Source organism: Urocampus carinirostris, chromosome 6 (assembly GCF_059441175.1).
Source record: "Urocampus carinirostris isolate Australia breed hairy pipefish chromosome 6, RoL_Ucar_1.0, whole genome shotgun sequence".
Taxonomy (NCBI): Eukaryota; Metazoa; Chordata; class Actinopteri; order Syngnathiformes; family Syngnathidae; genus Urocampus; species Urocampus carinirostris.
In genome coordinates, this window is record NC_142354.1 from 46516162 (window position 1) to 46535361 (window position 19200).

Here is a 19200-nt window from a genome sequence, read left to right on the forward strand (position 1 = left end):
CACCATCACATGCCTAAAAGGTGGAGAAGGCAAATAAGAAACGCACGCTGTAAGAACAGCAGGTAAGCTTAACCTGCTCAGCTTTTGAAGGTCGGAGCACGCGACTGACAAAATAGTCACAAGGAACCCAGTAACATGGTGAGCAAAGTTAAAATTTCTCCTAGCAGAAATGGTCAGTATGCAATGGCTGTTAATTACAATCAGTGTCTGTTTCAGAACTGCCTTAAATGTTGTGTTAATGGCATACGCCATGTTGAACGTGTTGTGTTCCTTCAAGGACGTCACATATCTAGAGACAACAAGTCACTGAGGTCTACTTTGAGACTAAATTTATCGGGTCCCCTGGCACAATGACATATTTTCTGCAAATATTATGTCATTGTCAAGTGTCTGTGCTGTAAACACTGGGGGTATTATAAATTATATTGTAATTAAACATACTGTTCAGTGTCGTTTTATAACATTTTTGGTTAGTAGTGTGCCACAAAATCTTTCCAATGTTTAAAACCTGCCCTGGCTCAAAAAAAGTTGAAAAACACTGTGGTAAAGGACTTTACGTTTTCTGTTTCTGTCTCTTGCATTATTTTTTCACACACAGAGTTCCTACAGCTTAAAGCAAGTTTAATTTAAGACTTTTTAAGACTTTAATGCCTATTACAACAAAGTTTAAGAGCAAGTCGACAAAAAATAAAAATAAAATATACAATTCAAACCAACAAAAAGACACAAATATTTCTTGCACCCACACATTGTGCTTGATACACATACATGGGCTATGTAGCCTTCTGCCCTTTTCCTTTTTACCTTGTCTTTCTTGCTCTTTAGCACAGCATGTGTGCTGATGAAAAGCTAACTTTAAAGTGGCTTTTCAGCCACGTGCAGTAAACTTTCTTGGGCATGATTCTGTAAAGTGTTTGGAATAAATACATTGCGAGCTAATACTACAAGTCTCCTGTAGTACAATACGCCAGTTTATAGCTAACTACAAAATAAACATTTAGTTTCTATAAAAACTTAGGCAAAAAATAAATCAAGCGATTGTTCTATGGTTATTTATGGTGTATCGGTGCCATCTCCTGGACACTTGCAGTATCAGCAGGTTCGTTTTGACCAAACAAATGACACTGGTCAATTCATGTTTATCTGTATAGCCCTTAATCACAACGTCCCAAAGGGCTGCGCAGACCACAATTACATCCCTTGATCTGAAACCAACATGAATCCAAGTAAAACTTGAGAAAATTCAACATGAGGAAATAAAGAAACCTGGAGAGGGGCCTCCACATGAGGTACTACCCCCTTCCAGGATGACCTGGTAGATGTTGCAAGGAAATCAACAGACAATACACAGTCATTATCAACATCAAATATGGGCAGTAATTGAATAAAAATTCTAATGTACATATGTATAGATAAAACTGATTGGTTCCTAAAATAGCGTATGTGTCAATTATTGCAAAAATGAAAGATTTTTACTATCTAGCAAAAATAAACTGATTAAATATAAGACCGACTGACTGAAAGATTTAATAAAAGTAAAGCTTACCTGAATAACTAGGCCTAAAAACATGAAACCTTTTCTATATCTGAATATTTTATCCATTCTGAAATATGGAACTTTTGCGTGTGAAACTTTCAATACTTATATAAAGGTACATTTTTTTGTCTGTTATGGATTTTTCAACATTTTGTGAGCCAAAAAATCTTACAGTAATGGCGCGTATCAGCCGTTTTTTTTTTGATACAATGATTAAACAATTTCATTATTACAGGGCAGAGACCATACAAATATTAGTGGTAAAGGAAGAATCTTGTATTCAGTTGGAGATAAATCAAAATGCTCACATCAATCTTGTGAATAGTATAAAAATTCCCTTGCATTCTTTTTTTTTTTTTAGACGAGTCCGCCCGGGACGCCCCGCCTCTCCCCCACCTTCCCGGTGGCCGAGGCCCTGGAGCACCCCCAGGCGCTGCAAGTGCTCCGCGCACCCTTCTGCGCCGCACAGCGTCCGCCCTCTTACTGCTCAGCCTTCTCGTCCTCATCCGGCGAAAGCTCGTCCTCATCGCCTCCGGAGCCTTCTCTGGCCTACGGGCGCCGTCTCAACCCCGACGCGTGCGTTCGATGCCTGGACGGGCGCGCCATGGCGGCTCTCGTCCCCTGCGGGCACAACCTCTTTTGCGCCAAATGCGCCACCCAAATCTGCCAGTGTCCTGACGCCACCTGCCCCGTGTGCCTGTCCCCCGTGACCCAGGCCCTGCGGCTGCGCAACATTTGACTGCCGGGCGACCAACTCTGGAAATGTAGCAACCAGGAATCGCTTTATACATTTTAGCCACCTTTTTAATTTGTGTTTTATTGAGCCCTCTCCCGTGACCGCCACTCTCCGGAGGGGGGCGCAAGTGGGTATGTTTACAAACAGCAGGACCCCAGCCTAAATCCTATTAATCGGTCGTATTATATATTTACGCATTACATGCTAATGCGGCACGAGAACCTATTTTCTTCCCCTTTATTACCACTCCACAGGACGTCGACATGTAACTGTAGCGGTGCTACTTTTTTTTTTTCACCCCCAAAAAATCCCCACCCCTTTTTCCTGTCAACAGGATCGAAATCGTTTACGGTTAACTCGTGCCTGAACCTAAGTTACGAAAAAGAGTTTAAAAGTTTAAATTCAGAACTACCGTATTTTCTGCACTAAGAGACACCTCCATAAAGTAGTCTTTTGTAATACATTCACATATAAAAAGCAACAATCTACAAGGCGCATCAAATCTAAATTTCAGTAAGAGTTAGGGATGCACTAAAAGTAAATATCAAAATTTTGAATCGATTAGTTGAAACATCACTAGGGATGCGGATGACATATGAAAAGGCATCAGGTTTTATGTCATCATTACACAAACTTTAGTCACGGTACCACATTTTTATCATTAGGCCGGGCCTAGTAAAATATTGTCAGACATAAAACCAGCTTGCGGTACAGAAAAGGTTGGGGATCATTAAAAAATAGTATTGCTTTGCCAACTTTTATAATCTAGACGAAGCACACAAGATTCTGAACCGAACGACAAAGGCATTCTGGGAAGTAATTTGGTTGTTCTGAAAGATGGAAACACATGGCTACATGTATTCAGACTTTGCCAAATGCAACGTTTGTTTGGGCTACATTTTTTGCACAAGATTCTGAGCTGAATGAAGGTAAAGGCATTGTGAGAAGTAATTCTGTCCTGAAAGATATGAATGGCCGCACATATTCAACATGTGTCACCTACAACGCTTAGTTTGAGCTAAGATTAAGTGAAACACTTTTAGACAGATTTTGTGTTTTCTTATTTTGCTGACATTTGTATCTGGTACAGTGACTAAAATAATGTGATTATTGAAATGTATCCTTTTCCCATGTCATTATGCAACTGTAGTTGGCGCTAAATATCCACTGATGAATCAGATTCAGATTGCACAATTATGGTAACACGCCGATATGTGATTCCAATTGAAAGCGCATCTCCATGTCAAATTTCTGGTTAATTTGGGTTCTTGGTGCGCCTTATAGTCCAGAAAATACGTTAATTTTCGCGAGAGTGGCCTTTTTGTTTTCGACGGATGTAATGTATACATCACAGGTCAAAGTCTTAACTCCATTTAGTTGTTCCTTCTTTTTCCCCTCGGAGCTTTTGTACGAACATTCCTTTCACAGAAACTGTTGTCAATGTCGGAACAACTCCTTGAATGTTCTCCAGTAGTCACACTAGGTCATTCTTTTTGTTTTATCTTAAAATAAGATTTTTTTGTTCCTTATCCCGCCACAGGGCTTATGCAAGAGTCTGGCTGGGTTGGGGAAACGGCGAGGAAAGAAAATGTGGAAATTATTGGTACTTTTTCAGTGGCCCTCGGAAAAACGTTAATCCATTCCATATGCCTCTAATTAATCATCTCAGTGTTGTTTTTTTTGGACATACGGGACTGTAGTCAGGATTTGTTTTTCTTAGGGGGAAGTACCTGGACTGGACACTGCACAACTCCAAAGTATATTTGGGGGTTTCCAGTTATAATTTGGTCGTTAAGTATGTCACAAACACAAACCCCTCCAGGTTCTTCCCCCTCCAATCTTCATCCGTCCTTTTACTTTAGTTTCGATGAGGGTGAATGCAATATACACCATCAGCCCTCCCATTATTGTATTATATATATTAAGGACTGAGATTATACAGAAGTTATTTTTATTTTGTTACATTTCATAGTCTATATATATATATATATATAAATATCTTGACAAAGTATCTATATTCCGATGTTTACAATAAGATTTTAATTTTTCTAATCTTTTCTCTGCGTGGACGGGAAACACGATTGAATTCGCAATGCTTTACCCGCTTTATAGTTAGATTCGTCGAATGCCACCACTGGAACTTCGGAATGTGCGTGCACAAGCATGTCCGCGTTAAGTAAATAATATTAAAGGTAAAATTAAGTCGCTGATAGGAGCTGCCTGCTAACGCGTGTGTAAGAAAGTATCTTTTTTAGTAGCCGTTTTTACTACTTTATGTATATGTAGGGGGCAAGTCTTATGGCATATATAGAAATCTCAATTCAATACCCAGGTGGAGTCAGGAGTTGAAATAAAATGCAAGACTATTTTATAAACGGGCCTTTTAAGTTATTGCGGCCAAAGCACTGATGTTATTATATATATTTGCTGTAAAGAGAATTTTAAGAGTTTTATTTTTCTGATATTAAAGTTACTTAATAAAGACGGTTTCATTTTAAGCCACGTGGAAAGTCTCTTGTTTTTCACCACCGATGACTCGATTTTATTCATGTAAAAGTGAGGTTAAATGTTGGATCATGGACATCAGCATGCACTACAAAGATGATATATATTTTTCTATTTACAGACACCTGATTAAAGAGAATATGTTCGAGTAACCACAACAGAAAAATTGTGTTATGTTGAGAAGGTGGGAAGACAAAATTGCATCTTTAGTGTTCCAATACAAATGCACAGCTAAGTCAAAAGTAAAGTGCTAAAATATAGAAAGTATGTTTAAAAAAAAAAATCAGCTGCGAAAATGTAGATTTACACGATGCGTTTCTAGGATTTTGTGAACAGGTAATATACAAGACGTTTTTGTAATTGGCCACAACATTAGGTACACAAAATAAAGGATAAATTCACAGGTATAATCATATTCAACTCGGGGGGGCAACATAGAATTCTCAGATTTCCTGCGATTCATGGAAATATGTTAAGTTTAGCATTTTTTATTTCCGGTGACAAATTACCTCAGTAAAAACAAAATGTCACTGTTTGCTACATTAGTCACAAACCTTAGATTTCAGTCACAGAAACATATTTTGTAATATTTTCCATTCTGTCAAATAAAGTTTGTTTTCTACGTTCTTACATACATTTTTATATTTGTCCATCAAATCTTTTAAAGAGAGTGTCAACATAAACACTTCCATTACAATATTTTGTATGTGCCATGACTGCAAACGGGCTTTTCTGAACAATATTTAATTTCTGGCCTATATAAGCTGTCAACTTGCTGTCTTATAGGAACAATTTTAAATGGTTCAGGGCTCAAGTAAAAAGCCAGTCATTTTTGGTGCCTAACTCATATTTCCCAAACACAATCATTATCAGAATACTACTCCATGCTTGTCAACAATGTTGATGTTTCAGATGGAAAAAAAAACCAAGTGATCTCTTGTGGAAAAGCAGGCCCCACTAGAGTTAAGCAACCATTTCTGAGTGGCAAGAACTAGAAAATTAAGAATCAACGAGCAAATGGTTCCTCTTACCGGTCGAAACCCAGTGTGCCAGTATGTACAATGCAAACCAAACCTTACTGGACTGAAGGTACCCGTCTTGGCTGCACTAAAGGGTCTAGTTTGGGATTTTGTGGTCTACTAAGTCAAGACAAATTAGACAGCTACAGGAGGAAATGGCTTCATGAAACAAGTTGTTCTTCAATTGAATGTTCCCCAAGGAACCCAACAGTTCTTTGAGAGCTAATTTACAAAAGTCAGCCTCATTTACACCCTAATGATAAAAGAAATGACAGTGACCAAAGGTCCATAAGCTAGGAGCTCATCTTAAAAAATAATGTGTCAGCAGAGATGGTGGTAAAACAAAGCACACGTGGACTTACTGTCAAAAAGGGTGGACAACAAGCCAGCGGTCATGGCATCATCTGCTTATAGGATTGATTCGCAGGATGGTCGAAGAAAAAACATTTGTCCAAGGCTTAAGACCACTGGCAATTGAGTACAACACCAACAAGGGTGGTGTGGACTTGGTCGATCGAATGTTCACCATACAAGATGGCCCTTTGCACTAGAAAATGGACAGTGCGTGCAGTTTTCCACTTTTTTGACCTGGTAATCCAACTCATAGCTTCAGTGTTCGAATGACTTCCAGTGTTGGGGAAGAAACCACACAAGCTTAATACAACATCACTGAAAAAAAACAATACAGTACTTGGCCATGGCTTACTGGAAATATAACATCTGGTCTGATGGGACAAGGATTCCTTCATTTGGCCCAGATGAGGAGTACAAACATCTTTTTGTCATGCCTAAAGTCAAGCATGGTGTTGGGAATGCCATGGTTTGGGGCAGCAGGAGTTCAACTGGAATTGGGGAGTTGCATTTCATTAGGAAAACACAAACTCAAGCATGTACTGTGAAAAACTGGAGCAGAGAATTATCCCCTCCATCCAGAAACTGTTCCCCAAATACGCTTCTCAGATGACCAAAGCTTTTCTTAAAGGGCTAAGGGTATAAAGAGGATGGACTGGCCAAGCATGTCTCCATATCTAAATACAATCGAACATCTTTGGGCATCCTCAATCACAAGGTAGAAAAGCACAAAACCTTGACTATACCCCAGCTCTGTCATGTTGTCATGGAGGAGTAGAAGCACATTCCAGTAGCTCTGTTGAAATTGATGGCCAGGAGGATTAAAAAGGTTCTGCAAAATCACGGTGGCCACACAAAATATTGAACTTCAAGAACTTTTACTTTAGGGTGTACTCACTTTTGTTACCAAGGGTTTCGCAACTAAAGCTATATTTTGAGTTTTAATAAAATTGTACACTGCTATATAAGCTTTACACAAACTGCCTTTCATTGTGTCAAAGTGATGTTTCTTCAGTGTTGTTCAAGTTAACATTGATAAAATCTCTGCAGAAATGTGAGGGGTGTACTCACTTTTGTGACTTACTACATGTATGTGTGTGTATAAACACCCACATAGTACTATATATCTATTCATAGGAAAACGTTAATAATGTTTGTGTCATGTTTGTCCCCCTACATGTTATTTACCATGATAGGACATTTTTTATAGCGCCAGGGAGCCACTAGGAAGTGCCAAACAGCAGCATTTGGCTTCAAAGCTTGTTTCTGACCCCCAGGCTGGACCTTATTTCAGTTAACTCATTCATGCACACGAATTTGACAAGACTGACTTTTGTGCGAGCATTGCTGCGCAAGCTCCTTTTTTTCCCTACAGTATATTGTTGAAGTTGTATTACAAATGATACACATTAACTCTGGTTTACTTGCTAAACATTGAATGATATCTCCTGGACATTTTCATTTTAATTTCTTTTGTTAGAACGGTAGCAATTTTGCCCTATCTATAAATAGTGTAAGTCAGTCCATGCTTCTTGCAATCGAAGTATGCGCACAACTTGTAACTACACGAGACGCAGCAAACAAGCACGATTATGGAACAGGGAAGATCCAACCACAATTTTTGGGATTGTGGTGAGTGACATGAACATTATCATCAAATGTCAATATTTAAAGGTGGGGTTTATTGTTTGAGGTGTTATTCATAAAGTTCAAAATCATCTTATTTCTAATTAAGTATGTGTCAACAATGCCAACCTGCGTTTAAAGAGCCCTTATGCTTTATTTTCCACTGCATGTATCTCCATGTATGTTACTTTTATCAGAGCTGTTCGGGGCGAAACACATGAGGTTCGAGGGATGGAGGCTGATTTTGACGTCATACGTGTACCCACAGGATTTTCTAAAATATTTCTATTGGTCAGAGTAGCATGAAGAGTCCAAACCTGGACCCCATACAACATGGAAACGTTTATTTAAGGGCATCTAAGAAATGCACATACTTGCACAAGCATCATAATTGAGCTGAGGCTGCCATCACGATTTTAAGCCAAGAGATGGCGGTGGGGAGTAAAAAAGGTTGACATTTCAAACAGCTCCATGAAATGTAGAAACAACGTCCCTTTTGGGTAACAAAACCGTTCATGCTTCACTCACTTCTAATCAAGTTATGCCTAAATACGGGGCTAACTATTGTCACTAGTCCTGTAAATGGACAACTCAGAGTTTTAGAAAAAAAAAAAAAATTAGTAAATCATATCTCAATCAGACTATTACAGGGATATAAACATACCCTGTCTCATAGGTTTCTCTGCCCGCCCCCAAATAATTGTCTATGTTTCAATTAAAATGCATTATTTTTACTTATTGTACTTTCACTTTGTCATGAAAAAAAAAATTCTTTGGCAAAATACCCCAAGATCTTTATTCTATTTAAAAACGTCACTCTACTGTTCTTGAAAATCTTGGGAGGATATCCAACTTTATTTAGAAACATTTTTTTTCTTTAAATGATTTCTACTATCGGAGACAAGCCAATAGAGGATTATTAAAATTCATTGTTTTAAAAATCCTTATTCTTGCCTAATGTTTTCTTCAAATATGTGGAAATTTGGACGTGACGCTCCGTCTGGACGGGGAGGTATCACCGCGGAACGTCTCCGTGCACTCGGGGAGAGTAATCGAGCAGGAGGAGTCCCTCAAGGCGGCGCAGCCCGTAGAGAGGTTGAACGTCCTGCAGGCCAAATTGCTCAACCCGCTGCAGGACCAATAATTGTGCGTGCCGTTGCAGATAATGCTGCCGTATTTGCAGCCATGGTCAGTACTGCTGGAGTGCTACGCTGTATGTTGCGCGAATGCAACATAGCACCCTTTACTCAAGCAGCGATTTCTGGAAATGAGTTAGGTGTCGGAGATGTTACATTGGCCGCTGCACTCTGTAGCATAAGAGCGGGGTTAATGGACGCTGGAGAGCGAGCAGCTGCCCTTGCTAGGCAGCAGGTGATTGCAGAGGTGTTAGCACCAAACTGGAGACAGGATAACTGCATGACGGAGGTTGAAGCAGGAGCGGAGCTCAACCGCATCTTGGAGAGCCCTGTCAATTTTGCTCGTCAACAGTGGTTCATGGATGTGGTTTTCCAGATGTCTCCAGGAGCTGCTGATAATAATGTGCTACTGAATATTTACAATCGCAACACTCTGGAATGGGTCGGCACTCCAACTCTGGAGCAAAAGGTAACATTTATCAGAGCAGTAGCCACTCACCCAGCAAGCAGGATCCACGCTCGCTCACCGTACATCGTGGTGCTCCTCCTTGTAGCTTTCTCTACCCGGGTTCAACTGAGTGCTCAAAAGCTGCAGCGTATTAAAGATGATCTCCGGCTGGTTATGCCGGTGCTTGCCGATATGTTGGACGCCAGTGAGATATCAACAACTTTTGCCAATTTCGGGGAGTGTATAGACGACGAGAACGCCCATATCATCTTTAGTAGATGGCTGCAACATGTTCCACGTGCGGCAATACGGTTGAGAGTGCTTTTGAGCCAGGCTGCAGGTTCGGGAGTCACATCCCTTGACATCATTGCAGAGGCATTGGCAGCTCATGTTGATTTTCCATGGCACATGGTAGCCAGACGTTATCCTGACGAGTGGGCAGCTGTGCAACAAGCACTGATTGCCATCGGAGGGAGGATTTATGCTGGCTACTCTAGTAACCTAGGAGCTGTCAGAGCGACTCTATTCCGCCATATCACATGGATATCACGAGAGCTGCTAGTTGCATTTGGCAATGCCTCACTAAAAAACTATCGAGGAGGGGTCGAAGATCCGACCATGGTTGAGGCGGTGAAGTCATGGATTGAACTATACATGGAAGTGAGCGGGGCAGGTAGCGCATTAAGTGAAGCCGAACGTAGTGATGAGGAGTTGCGTTCACTCAAAGAACTGGTCGGTCTTGCCCGCGCCCACCCCAATGTCGCGTACCACTTGGCAGACATGAACGGACACAATAGAGCCACTGTCCAAGGCCAAAATCCCGCCGGCGCTCAATCATATGGGATCAGTCTAACCACCATATGTCATTATTAAGACACCTTGGAGTTAACCCAATAAAATAATCTCTTCTCTTTACTATTCATTTTTTTCCTTTATAACGTGGCCAAAATACATAATAATACTTCTGAAAATGTCATTCATATTATTTTTTGCTTGTGTACCTAATGATGTGGCTGGTGAAACTCCAATTGTAAAACCCACTAGAATTTCTATAAGAAGAAAAAAAAAAAAAAAGCCAAAAATGTTCATCATGTGGAAGAACACAGCACTCTGGTCTACTCCAGCAATCTGACCAATCCGCAATTTGTCCTTTCGGATGAAATGTGTCATTTTGGGTTAACACTACAGCACCGTCAGAACCCACCTGACAACGACAACACCAAGAAGTAAAAAGAGTTCATCCGATTCAGTCGAGCGGCTGCGGATCGGCGATGGGCATTGTGTGCAGCACTTCGTCCAAAAGCTGCAGAGCGCGGTGCAGGTGGATCTCGATCCAGCAGGGCGTTTCCTTGATACTCTGCCGGGGGTAGTCGGGCCCCCAACCCTTCACAAAACTCATGCGCAGGATGCAAAGACGACGGAGGTCGTCCACGCCTATGCCGGCCGCTGCCGACAGACCTGCAGGCAAACGTAGGCCACAATGGAGCGATTTGGGACCAAAGCGGGCTTACACCACTGCTGCTATTTTGCAGTTTAGTGCAGCGATTAGGGCTGCAACGATTAGTTGACATTGGTGACAGAAATCGATCCCTGTTTTTTCGCCGGGGTTACGTTCCAAAAAAGGTATAGCGATAGTCAAAATCCGTGAAGTAGGAACCTTTCTTTTTATATTAAATACTGTGATACATAGAAACCAAATTTTTAAAAAATTGGAGCCTCAAATATTGGTTTCATAAAAGTACTGTACTGTCTAAACTTTTAATTTAACAAGTAACTTCTGTACTGTCAAATTTTAAAAATAATCCTTCTGCTTTAATGCACAACTGTATTGATTTAGGACACGATCCACTTCACACAATACTTTGTCACGATTATGTGGACTTTACAATCACCAATCCGAAAGCCATGCAGAATTGGACCAAAAAATTAATACAAAATATGTCTGAGTGACAAAAAATTAAAAGCCTATATGGAATCTATATTCATTGGCAATTGAAAAGAATGTGTCCGGCTTTACCCTCTATAGGAATTATATATTCTTCCATTATTAAAGATTTGTAAAAAAGCGCCAGGGAGCCATTAGGAAGCGTCAAAGAGCAAATTCAGCGGGTCACGAAGCCCAACTTTATTAGCGATAGAAAACATTTTCCTCGGCCTTTTTACCCCAGCCACCAGTGCTTTTGTCTGTCCAAAGCCTTGCCGCGCAGGCAACCAGAAGCAGAAATGGGGTGGAATGACCGTTTAGGCAATCAGAAGACAAACAATGTACAGTGAAATTCCAGAAAGTAGCAAAACCGCGATAAGTAAACCTCGATAGAAAAAAGGATTAATGTAGTAGACAATAAATTTCATTATCGACTATGGTCACCAGACATGAATGAGGCATCTCTTCAAGAGTACAATCTATGCTGAGAGTAACTTATGCGCAATAGAGTCTCTGTCTCGAGCGTTATGCCAGACAGCCGATCAAACGTATTTGAAATTAGATGCATGCAGTCCAAAGAACGACCATTTGACTGACAATAAACTGCAAATACATTTTTTTCGGGATGTCAAAAAATATGCGGACATTCCTTGTAATTTAGATTTTGTATTGTGTGCATCTTTTACAGAGTAGAGGATAGTACTGTGGTGCTTCATTCTGTCGCGTGGCGCAGTCAGAGGTTACCCATCATCCACCCCGAAGAAGAAATTCGGGGTGAATTCCTAGTTTGTGTGCAAACATACTACATGTACTGTATCTCCAGCGCGCTAAGAACTTTGACGCTTTTATTGTTAATAATCTCCTGCATCCATTCAATATGGGTGGTGTAAAGTGTAAAGAAGAGGCAAGCAGTTTTTTAAAAAAAATGAAAGTGAAATAAGAAAGCTTGATGTGGTTGAGAAAACTGTCGGAACCCTTTTTTTTGTCCACTTTTTACTATGGACGAGAACCTCTTGAAGCGCATCTTCCAAAAGTTAAACTCAACTTTATCTTTATAGAGCATATCATTTTTTGAAATGTTTATTTTTTTAGCACAAAATAATACAAGTTATCCAAGCCATAATCATACTTATAAAAACCTTAAACATACAAAATATAGCACTGAGGCAACTTACGAACAAATTCAACTTACGAACGATAGTCCCGAGCGTCTGTATATCCTTATCGTTTGTGTTTTGTGACATTTTTACCCCAAAAAAAAAAAAAAAAAAAAAAATCCCACCTTGTTTTGAACCCATTATTTGGGACAAAAATACGGTCAAAATGAGCCTCAACACCCTAACATAACTCAGGGCGCGAGACCAAATTTTAAGTTCTAAATTGATATGGGACACAGGCTAGTTTGTAGGGTAAGGCAGCGTCTGTACTTCAAAAATGGACATCATATTGGTTTTATTTACTGTTCTACTGCAGCAAATGAACATGTTGGTTTACAGGTATGAAACATGTTTACTTGATTTTAAGAAGTTTATTATGGATTTACTGAGAACTGGGCCTAATTGGTTTTAGATCGAGCATTTCTATTTATAATTTTTGTACGAATCCGCAGTAAATCCAATAATATATGTATTTTTCATTGGACCTATTTTTTCTTGTCTTAATCATCATTTGCCACATCAACTTCATGTAAAATTCAATTAAAAAAAACATTATTCGATTATTCAACCAATCGTTTCAATAGTATTTGACCGGTCGACGAATAAAATAGTCGTCAGTTGCAGGCCTAAGAGCAAAGAGAAAAACCTCCTCATAAAGGTTCAAACTTACTAATAGCAGGAGCGATGCCCCCCACTGAGCCGGGTCCGGGGATGTTCCCCGCCACGGCAGCTGCCTGCGCTGCAGCTGCCGCTTGAGCCGTTGCCGCCTGTTGCTGCATTTGCCTATGACACTGACGCAGGTCGAACACCTAACACGCAAAAAACATACAGAATTAGACAAAATGACAAGCTAACGCTAGCACAGACAAGTCTACTTCTCAATCAATTCTTTAAAATGATGTTTGAATCTAGTCTACGGTTTCGACTTGACCAAGAGGCAACTGCCTTAGAGGGTAACAAACAAATACCTCGAGGAGCAAAAACTCTAAATTGAAAAATCTGAAGCTTTTACAAAGGAACGTGATTGCATTCCTCAGTAACGAGTACTCAAATGAGTTATCGATAAAATTTAGTAGCTGTACTGTTGTGCCTTATCGGTTCGTTATTACGGTACTTGCTGACATTGAATTGTAGTATCCTCCCATTATTGAATACTGTTATTATCCAAACAAGCAAACCTAAAAATTGGCACCCAAAAAATGTTACACAACCCTCGTGTTTGCATTCATTTGATGAGAGAGTTGTAGAACCGACACAAAAGGTAAAGTGAACCTGCCCATTTACTGTTGGGTGCATGTTGTGTACTGAAAAAACAAAGCAGTCCTAGCGATGTGGAGATGCCGAACCAATATTGTGAAAAGAGGCCCGAGTAAGTAAAGATGAAAGTATGAAAGGTGGAAAGAAGGAAGATTGAATCTGGATTCTGAAATGTTTTTGACCTTAATGTAAGCGCTTGGATAGATCTTGTGGACAGCGTCACCAGGCGCTCGTCCGGCTTCGCGGTCCAGGTAGTAACTCTGCACGAAGACGGCGTGGTCGCTGAGGCAGCGCACCCAAACGTCACCCTCGCCTTTGCATTCCAGCTGCACGCCTTTGCCGATGTGAAGCCTGAAGGACAAGCCAAAGCTTAGTAAAGACTCTTGTACAGTACTTGTAAAGACTAATTGATTCTAATTGATAGTATTTTTAAAGTTACACTCCACATTTATGCAAATATGTTACAAAAATTTCCATGCGCCCGAGGACTACAGAAATTTAGTCTCAAAGTTTCCCATCTGGTTTCCTGTACAGCTGTGATGTCATTGAAAGAACAAAACACTTTCAAAATGGCAAATCCCAATGAAACAACATGTGATGCGACCTCTGAAACAGACACCAACTGTGGTGAAAAGATTGCATACTGCTCATTTCTTCTTGGAGGTAGACAATTAAGCCTTTTCGTTTGTATTTTTTAATTCTGTCCAGAAGGCTCCCTGTAAGCGTTGGAGGTCCCGAGGGCTTTCTTGTTTTGTTTGCTCCCGTTTGGTGCTTGTTGGCGGCCCAGCGTGAGTTGTTCTGCCGCCTAGCCTGGCGTTAGTCAGTTTTGTTGAGCCCCTTGTTTTATTCATGGCCAATCTATGCGTTTATGGCAGTTGCCACTCTTCGTTGTTGGTCCCTAGATATCCTGGCTGCTCACTGCATGTTTTTTGGTCGACCAGCTTCCCGCTTTTCTGCCGAGGCTGCGGCCGCATTGCATTGATCAGTTCAGATTAGCGCCCCCATTTGGGAATACCTTTAAAAGCAAAGTAAAGTTGTCAAGAAAGCGAGTGGGCTCTACCTGGCTCTCTCGATGGCCTCCGTGCGATGGACATTGCTGAGCTGGCCCAGACAGAAGCGGTCCCCGCCCGATGGGTCCACGTAGCCGTCTACAGTTACAACCGGGCACGACGACGGCACCTTGAAGGTCTCGCCTACCTGCAAGTCCATCTCGAAGTAGGCGATTGAGCACCAGTAGTCTGGAGCTGTAGCACATTCAAACCAATCAACTAAGGACAAACTATATTGTCATACAGAGAAGTATTCAAAAACACCACTTATATGTAGTAATTCAAATGCAATAGTTAAATGAAATGGTTACAAATTACACCATCTTATTTCCTCCCATTCCAAAATATTCCATCCAAACTCCTTTAAAGAGAGGTCAGACCGCTTACATTGTCCCTTATCTACACCAAAGACAAAAAAAAGCTTAAATGACTCACCCCACAGACAACCCCAAAAAGAAACCTCTGGTCACTAAATCTCCTGATTTAGGGTTAGGGTTAGGTGTTTTGGCATAAAATTTAGGATTTTTTTTTCTCAAATTACAGATACATCAAATATATAGCAAAACAATTATACGCAGGGTTCGCACACCTTTTTCATGGCCAAATTCAAGCACTTTATAGGGACTTTCAAAGCCACTTTTCTAATGTCTCCAGTACCTATTAAAGATAAAATCTGGTGTTAATCATGTAATTTACAGAGCCACAAATATATCTGTGATTCACAAATGCGACTTTTAATCTTGCGTGTGCATTTATCCAAATATTTTATTATTAGATCTTGAGTAAATCGCAAATATATTACTTTTTGAGACAATTCTCTCCCCAAGTAGGTGATGGGTAAATAGGACAGTAATATTCAGTTCTTCCCATTACAATTTTCTAACGGAAATCGCTACCATAATTATTTTTGCATGGCGCATGAGTGTCCATAATTTATTTGTAATCCCTGCACATTTCACAGTGCCCTGTTTTTATGGAGCATGAACCTGTTCTCTTGAGCGCGACCCGTAGGGGACAATGACATTTCATAGGACAATGCCATACTAACAAATGAGAGCTGCCCTTAATTACGAGGAAAGAAATGCCACGCAATGCAAGGGAAGCCTCCCATAGAACAGTGTCAGCGTAATTTTGAAGCAGACTTGTTGAGAAACATCACAATAATTTAAAGCATTTACAAGCATTTCACCTTTCAATACTTGAAAACATGTTAAAATTGAAGCAAATTTAAGGATTTCAAGTACCCGTACGAATCCTGTATATAGGTTTATAACTATTTTGATAGGTGGTGGACCCACAAGAGTGGACACTGGAGACAAGAATGGCACCAAAACGGGAGTAAGTTTTATTTTTTAATCATATTTTAACATTATATTGTGATTATTTTGGTTTGTTGGGCCAGATGAAAAAGGCTGATGGGCCCATAGTTTACAAAGCCTTGCTATAAAAAAAAAAAAAACAGTCTTACCGGGATGGTTTGATATGGGTGGTTGAAAGGCAAACTCGTCATGGACTGACCCTGTGGACAATATTAAAATGTTCAAAGATCAGTTATTTCAGACAAGCCTAAATCAAAGTCATCGTTGTGTGCTGACTCACAGTAGTGCGCCGGCTGAGGCATGGGAGGATGGTGCTGCAGGTGACCGTTGCTATGGTGTGGCGTGTTGGGAGGGAAGCTGCTGTTCCGTGACCAGACGGTATTGCCACCTGATAGTGGGGAAAACGGAAAAGCTCAGCATGATTTGTTTGAATCACAATTTATCTCTTTTGTTTGAATAAATTAAACATGTTACACAGGGATCAGAATGGAGATTTTCATTTTCAGCTGAAATAGCCAGGGTCCAGGGGCCGTAGGCCCCGGCCAGGTCCAGGGCGGAGCCCGGTGGGGGGCTCAGGGGGGCTAAGCCCCCCTGAAGCCAACAGCATTTATCTTATTTGCTATGTGAAAATTGCACTAGAATGAATTAAATCCAACAAAACAGAAACCATGTATTATATATATATATATATATATATATATATATAAATTAAAAAAATAATAATATATTGACATTAAAAGCATTTGTAATATTGAATATGATAATGATGATACAAAATAATTTATTTTAATCATGTTTATAACAAATTTTAAATTTTGTTTATCCTGTTCTAAATATTGTATAAACACAAAAGATAAAATCATTTCATAAATAAATAGATTTATAAATACCTCAGATTGGGATTTTCTGTCACACAGGGGAACCAGTGGTTGACTGCTGCTAGTATTTGAAGTGGAAGGATTTGGAACGGCCAATAATGTTGAACCGGTGGTGTTACTGTTAGTTTCACTGCCGATTTTAAATGCGGATCCGAGTGCATAATTTGATCGCCGGCAAGCTATTTTTGTTTTGTGCTTGTTCATTTTAGCATGATCGATCAGTGCCACACAACCTCGCGTACCATAATTGATCAGATCGACACAGTATAGACACTTTGCTTTCCCTGGAACATCAAACTTTGCGATGAACTGGCTCAAAGTTTCTGTAACTTCCTCGATCTTTGCGCCGATTTTAACGTTTACTGTGACAGTCTTCTCCAGCCATGACCACTTAAATTTATTCTTGATTCTTTTATCAATGTCGGAGACAAAAGCCTCGTCTTCTTTTCTTAGTATTTTTATATTTACTTTTTCAAACACTCATTTCACCGTTTGAAAAGACCGGAAGGAGCGCCATGTTTGAGAAAGCCAATGCTCTGAACAAAAGCTCCGCTGATTGTTTATCAGCGAACCTATCGACCAATGGTCTACATGCTAACTTGGGGTGATGAAACAGTCACGTATCATACCTCACCCCCCCAAAATATTTTCTCATCGAATTTAGACGATTTACGGGAATGACCTTTGGGGTTCAAAAACAGCGGAAATCCGCGGATCCGTGGAAAATTCTGATCCCTGGTTACAAATGAGGAGGATGATTGCTTCTGTTGTTTTTGCAAAACAGAAAAGGGAAGCTGATGTTTTCTTCAAATATAAAAAATTATTAGGATTTCCTCGGGTTCATCATCACCGCATGCAAAAAATGTATTTGCAAAACAAATATTGCAGTTTCGTTCTAATTTTGCTGATTAATAATATCATTATTGGTAAATATTAATAAAGTAAATAATGAATATCAAATATGTTTAGAAGACAAAAAATTCAATTCTTCTGTGTGGGTTCAAATCCAGCTACCGGACTTCCTGTGCAGAGTTTGTATATTCTCCCCGGTTTCCTCCCACATTCCAAAGACATGCATGTCAGGTTAATTGGCCGGTCCAAATTGTCCCTAGGTGTGAATGAGCGAGTGAGTTGTCTGTCTCTGTGTGCCCTGCGATTGGCTGGCAAAAGGTTCAGGGTGTCCCCTGCCCACTGCCCGATGATTGCTGGGATGGGCTCCAGCACCCTACTGAGGATAAGCGGTGCAGCTAATGAGATGAGAAAATAATAGATGAAAAAAAAATCATTACAAGAGTGAAGTAAAAAAGTAATGTAAGCTCATAGCCTTCCCAAAAACATGCAATGAATTTCAAATTGTGAAAAAAACCCCAAAACAAATAAAATTAGGATAACCACCAAGGGTTTATAAATGAAATTGTCTAAGCGAAAAAAAATAAATTAAAAAAAACAAAACAAACAAACAAAAAGACAAAAAACAACAACAAGGAAAACAAAAAAGACAGCCGAGTTGACAGAATGCACAACAACTACGATGTTAAGTCACTGGTACAAAATAGCTACATTCTTAACAGTAATTACAAAGTTAAACGAGATAACTCCAAAGAGTTGCTGCCTTTTGAAGGCCAAAGAGTCTCACCAGCAGATCCGGTGGCGACAGTGGGGAAAGATGACGTAGAGGCAGAAGTGGATGCTTCAGCCGGTGGGAGCATGTTGGTGGGCGCAAATAAGTCTGCTGGTCCTGGCCGGCCACCTGATGGAGGATGCTGGATGGTCTGCATAGAGCGGCCCTCGTCCATGGGGGGCAGACTCTGGGGGCCGTCAAAATCGTGCTCATCTTTGACCATAAGCGCCGAACCAGGCCTGGAGCCTGTTAGATTTAGTCCCGATATGTCTGGTGGGGGGGAATTAAACCAAATTTGCAAAATATTAATAAATGAATACATAATAATAATAATCAAAAAGACAAACAGACTCTAACCTATTCCAGGCGAGACGACCCGCTCGTAGTGATAAGGGTTCACGCACACGCTGTCGGCCTTGAGGTCGAAGGCATACTGGCAATATTTCACATGCTTGAGCTCATTCTTGTGCAGGTCAGGCCAGCGCCACAGCTTGGCATAAACCACATGTGGGAAACCTTTGCGTCCAGCCACCTGGAAGGATAGACAAAACACAAACAGGTTCGTAAGATAACACTTGCACTGGTATGATATGAGTTCAAGTATCAGGGTAGGTATAAAATCACTTCTTTTCATTGT

The 19200-nt window shown here is 40.3% G+C and overlaps 2 protein-coding genes across 2 annotated transcripts; one reads left to right on the forward strand and one right to left on the reverse strand.

Moving 5' to 3' along the window:
- Positions 1-1045: 1045 nt before the first annotated feature.
- Positions 1046-4272, forward strand: LOC148364909 (RNA-binding E3 ubiquitin-protein ligase MEX3C-like). The gene is made up of 2 exons (XM_088339121.1): positions 1046-1099; positions 1899-4272. The coding sequence occupies exons 1-2, from the start codon at positions 1046-1048 to the stop codon at positions 2274-2276; spliced, it is 432 nt and encodes a 143-aa protein (XP_088195247.1). The 3' UTR covers positions 2277-4272.
- Positions 4273-10451: 6179 nt separating this feature from the next.
- On the reverse strand, positions 10452-19095 carry LOC148364910 (SMAD family member 4-like; the record flags this gene model as incomplete). The annotated part of the gene is made up of 8 exons (XM_088339122.1): positions 10452-10816; positions 13110-13248; positions 13879-14047; positions 14757-14940; positions 16214-16264; positions 16345-16452; positions 18579-18833; positions 18921-19095. Coding segments are annotated over 8 exons (1293 nt in total), but the record flags the coding sequence as incomplete, so codon positions are not given.
- Positions 19096-19200: the final 105 nt, after the last annotated feature.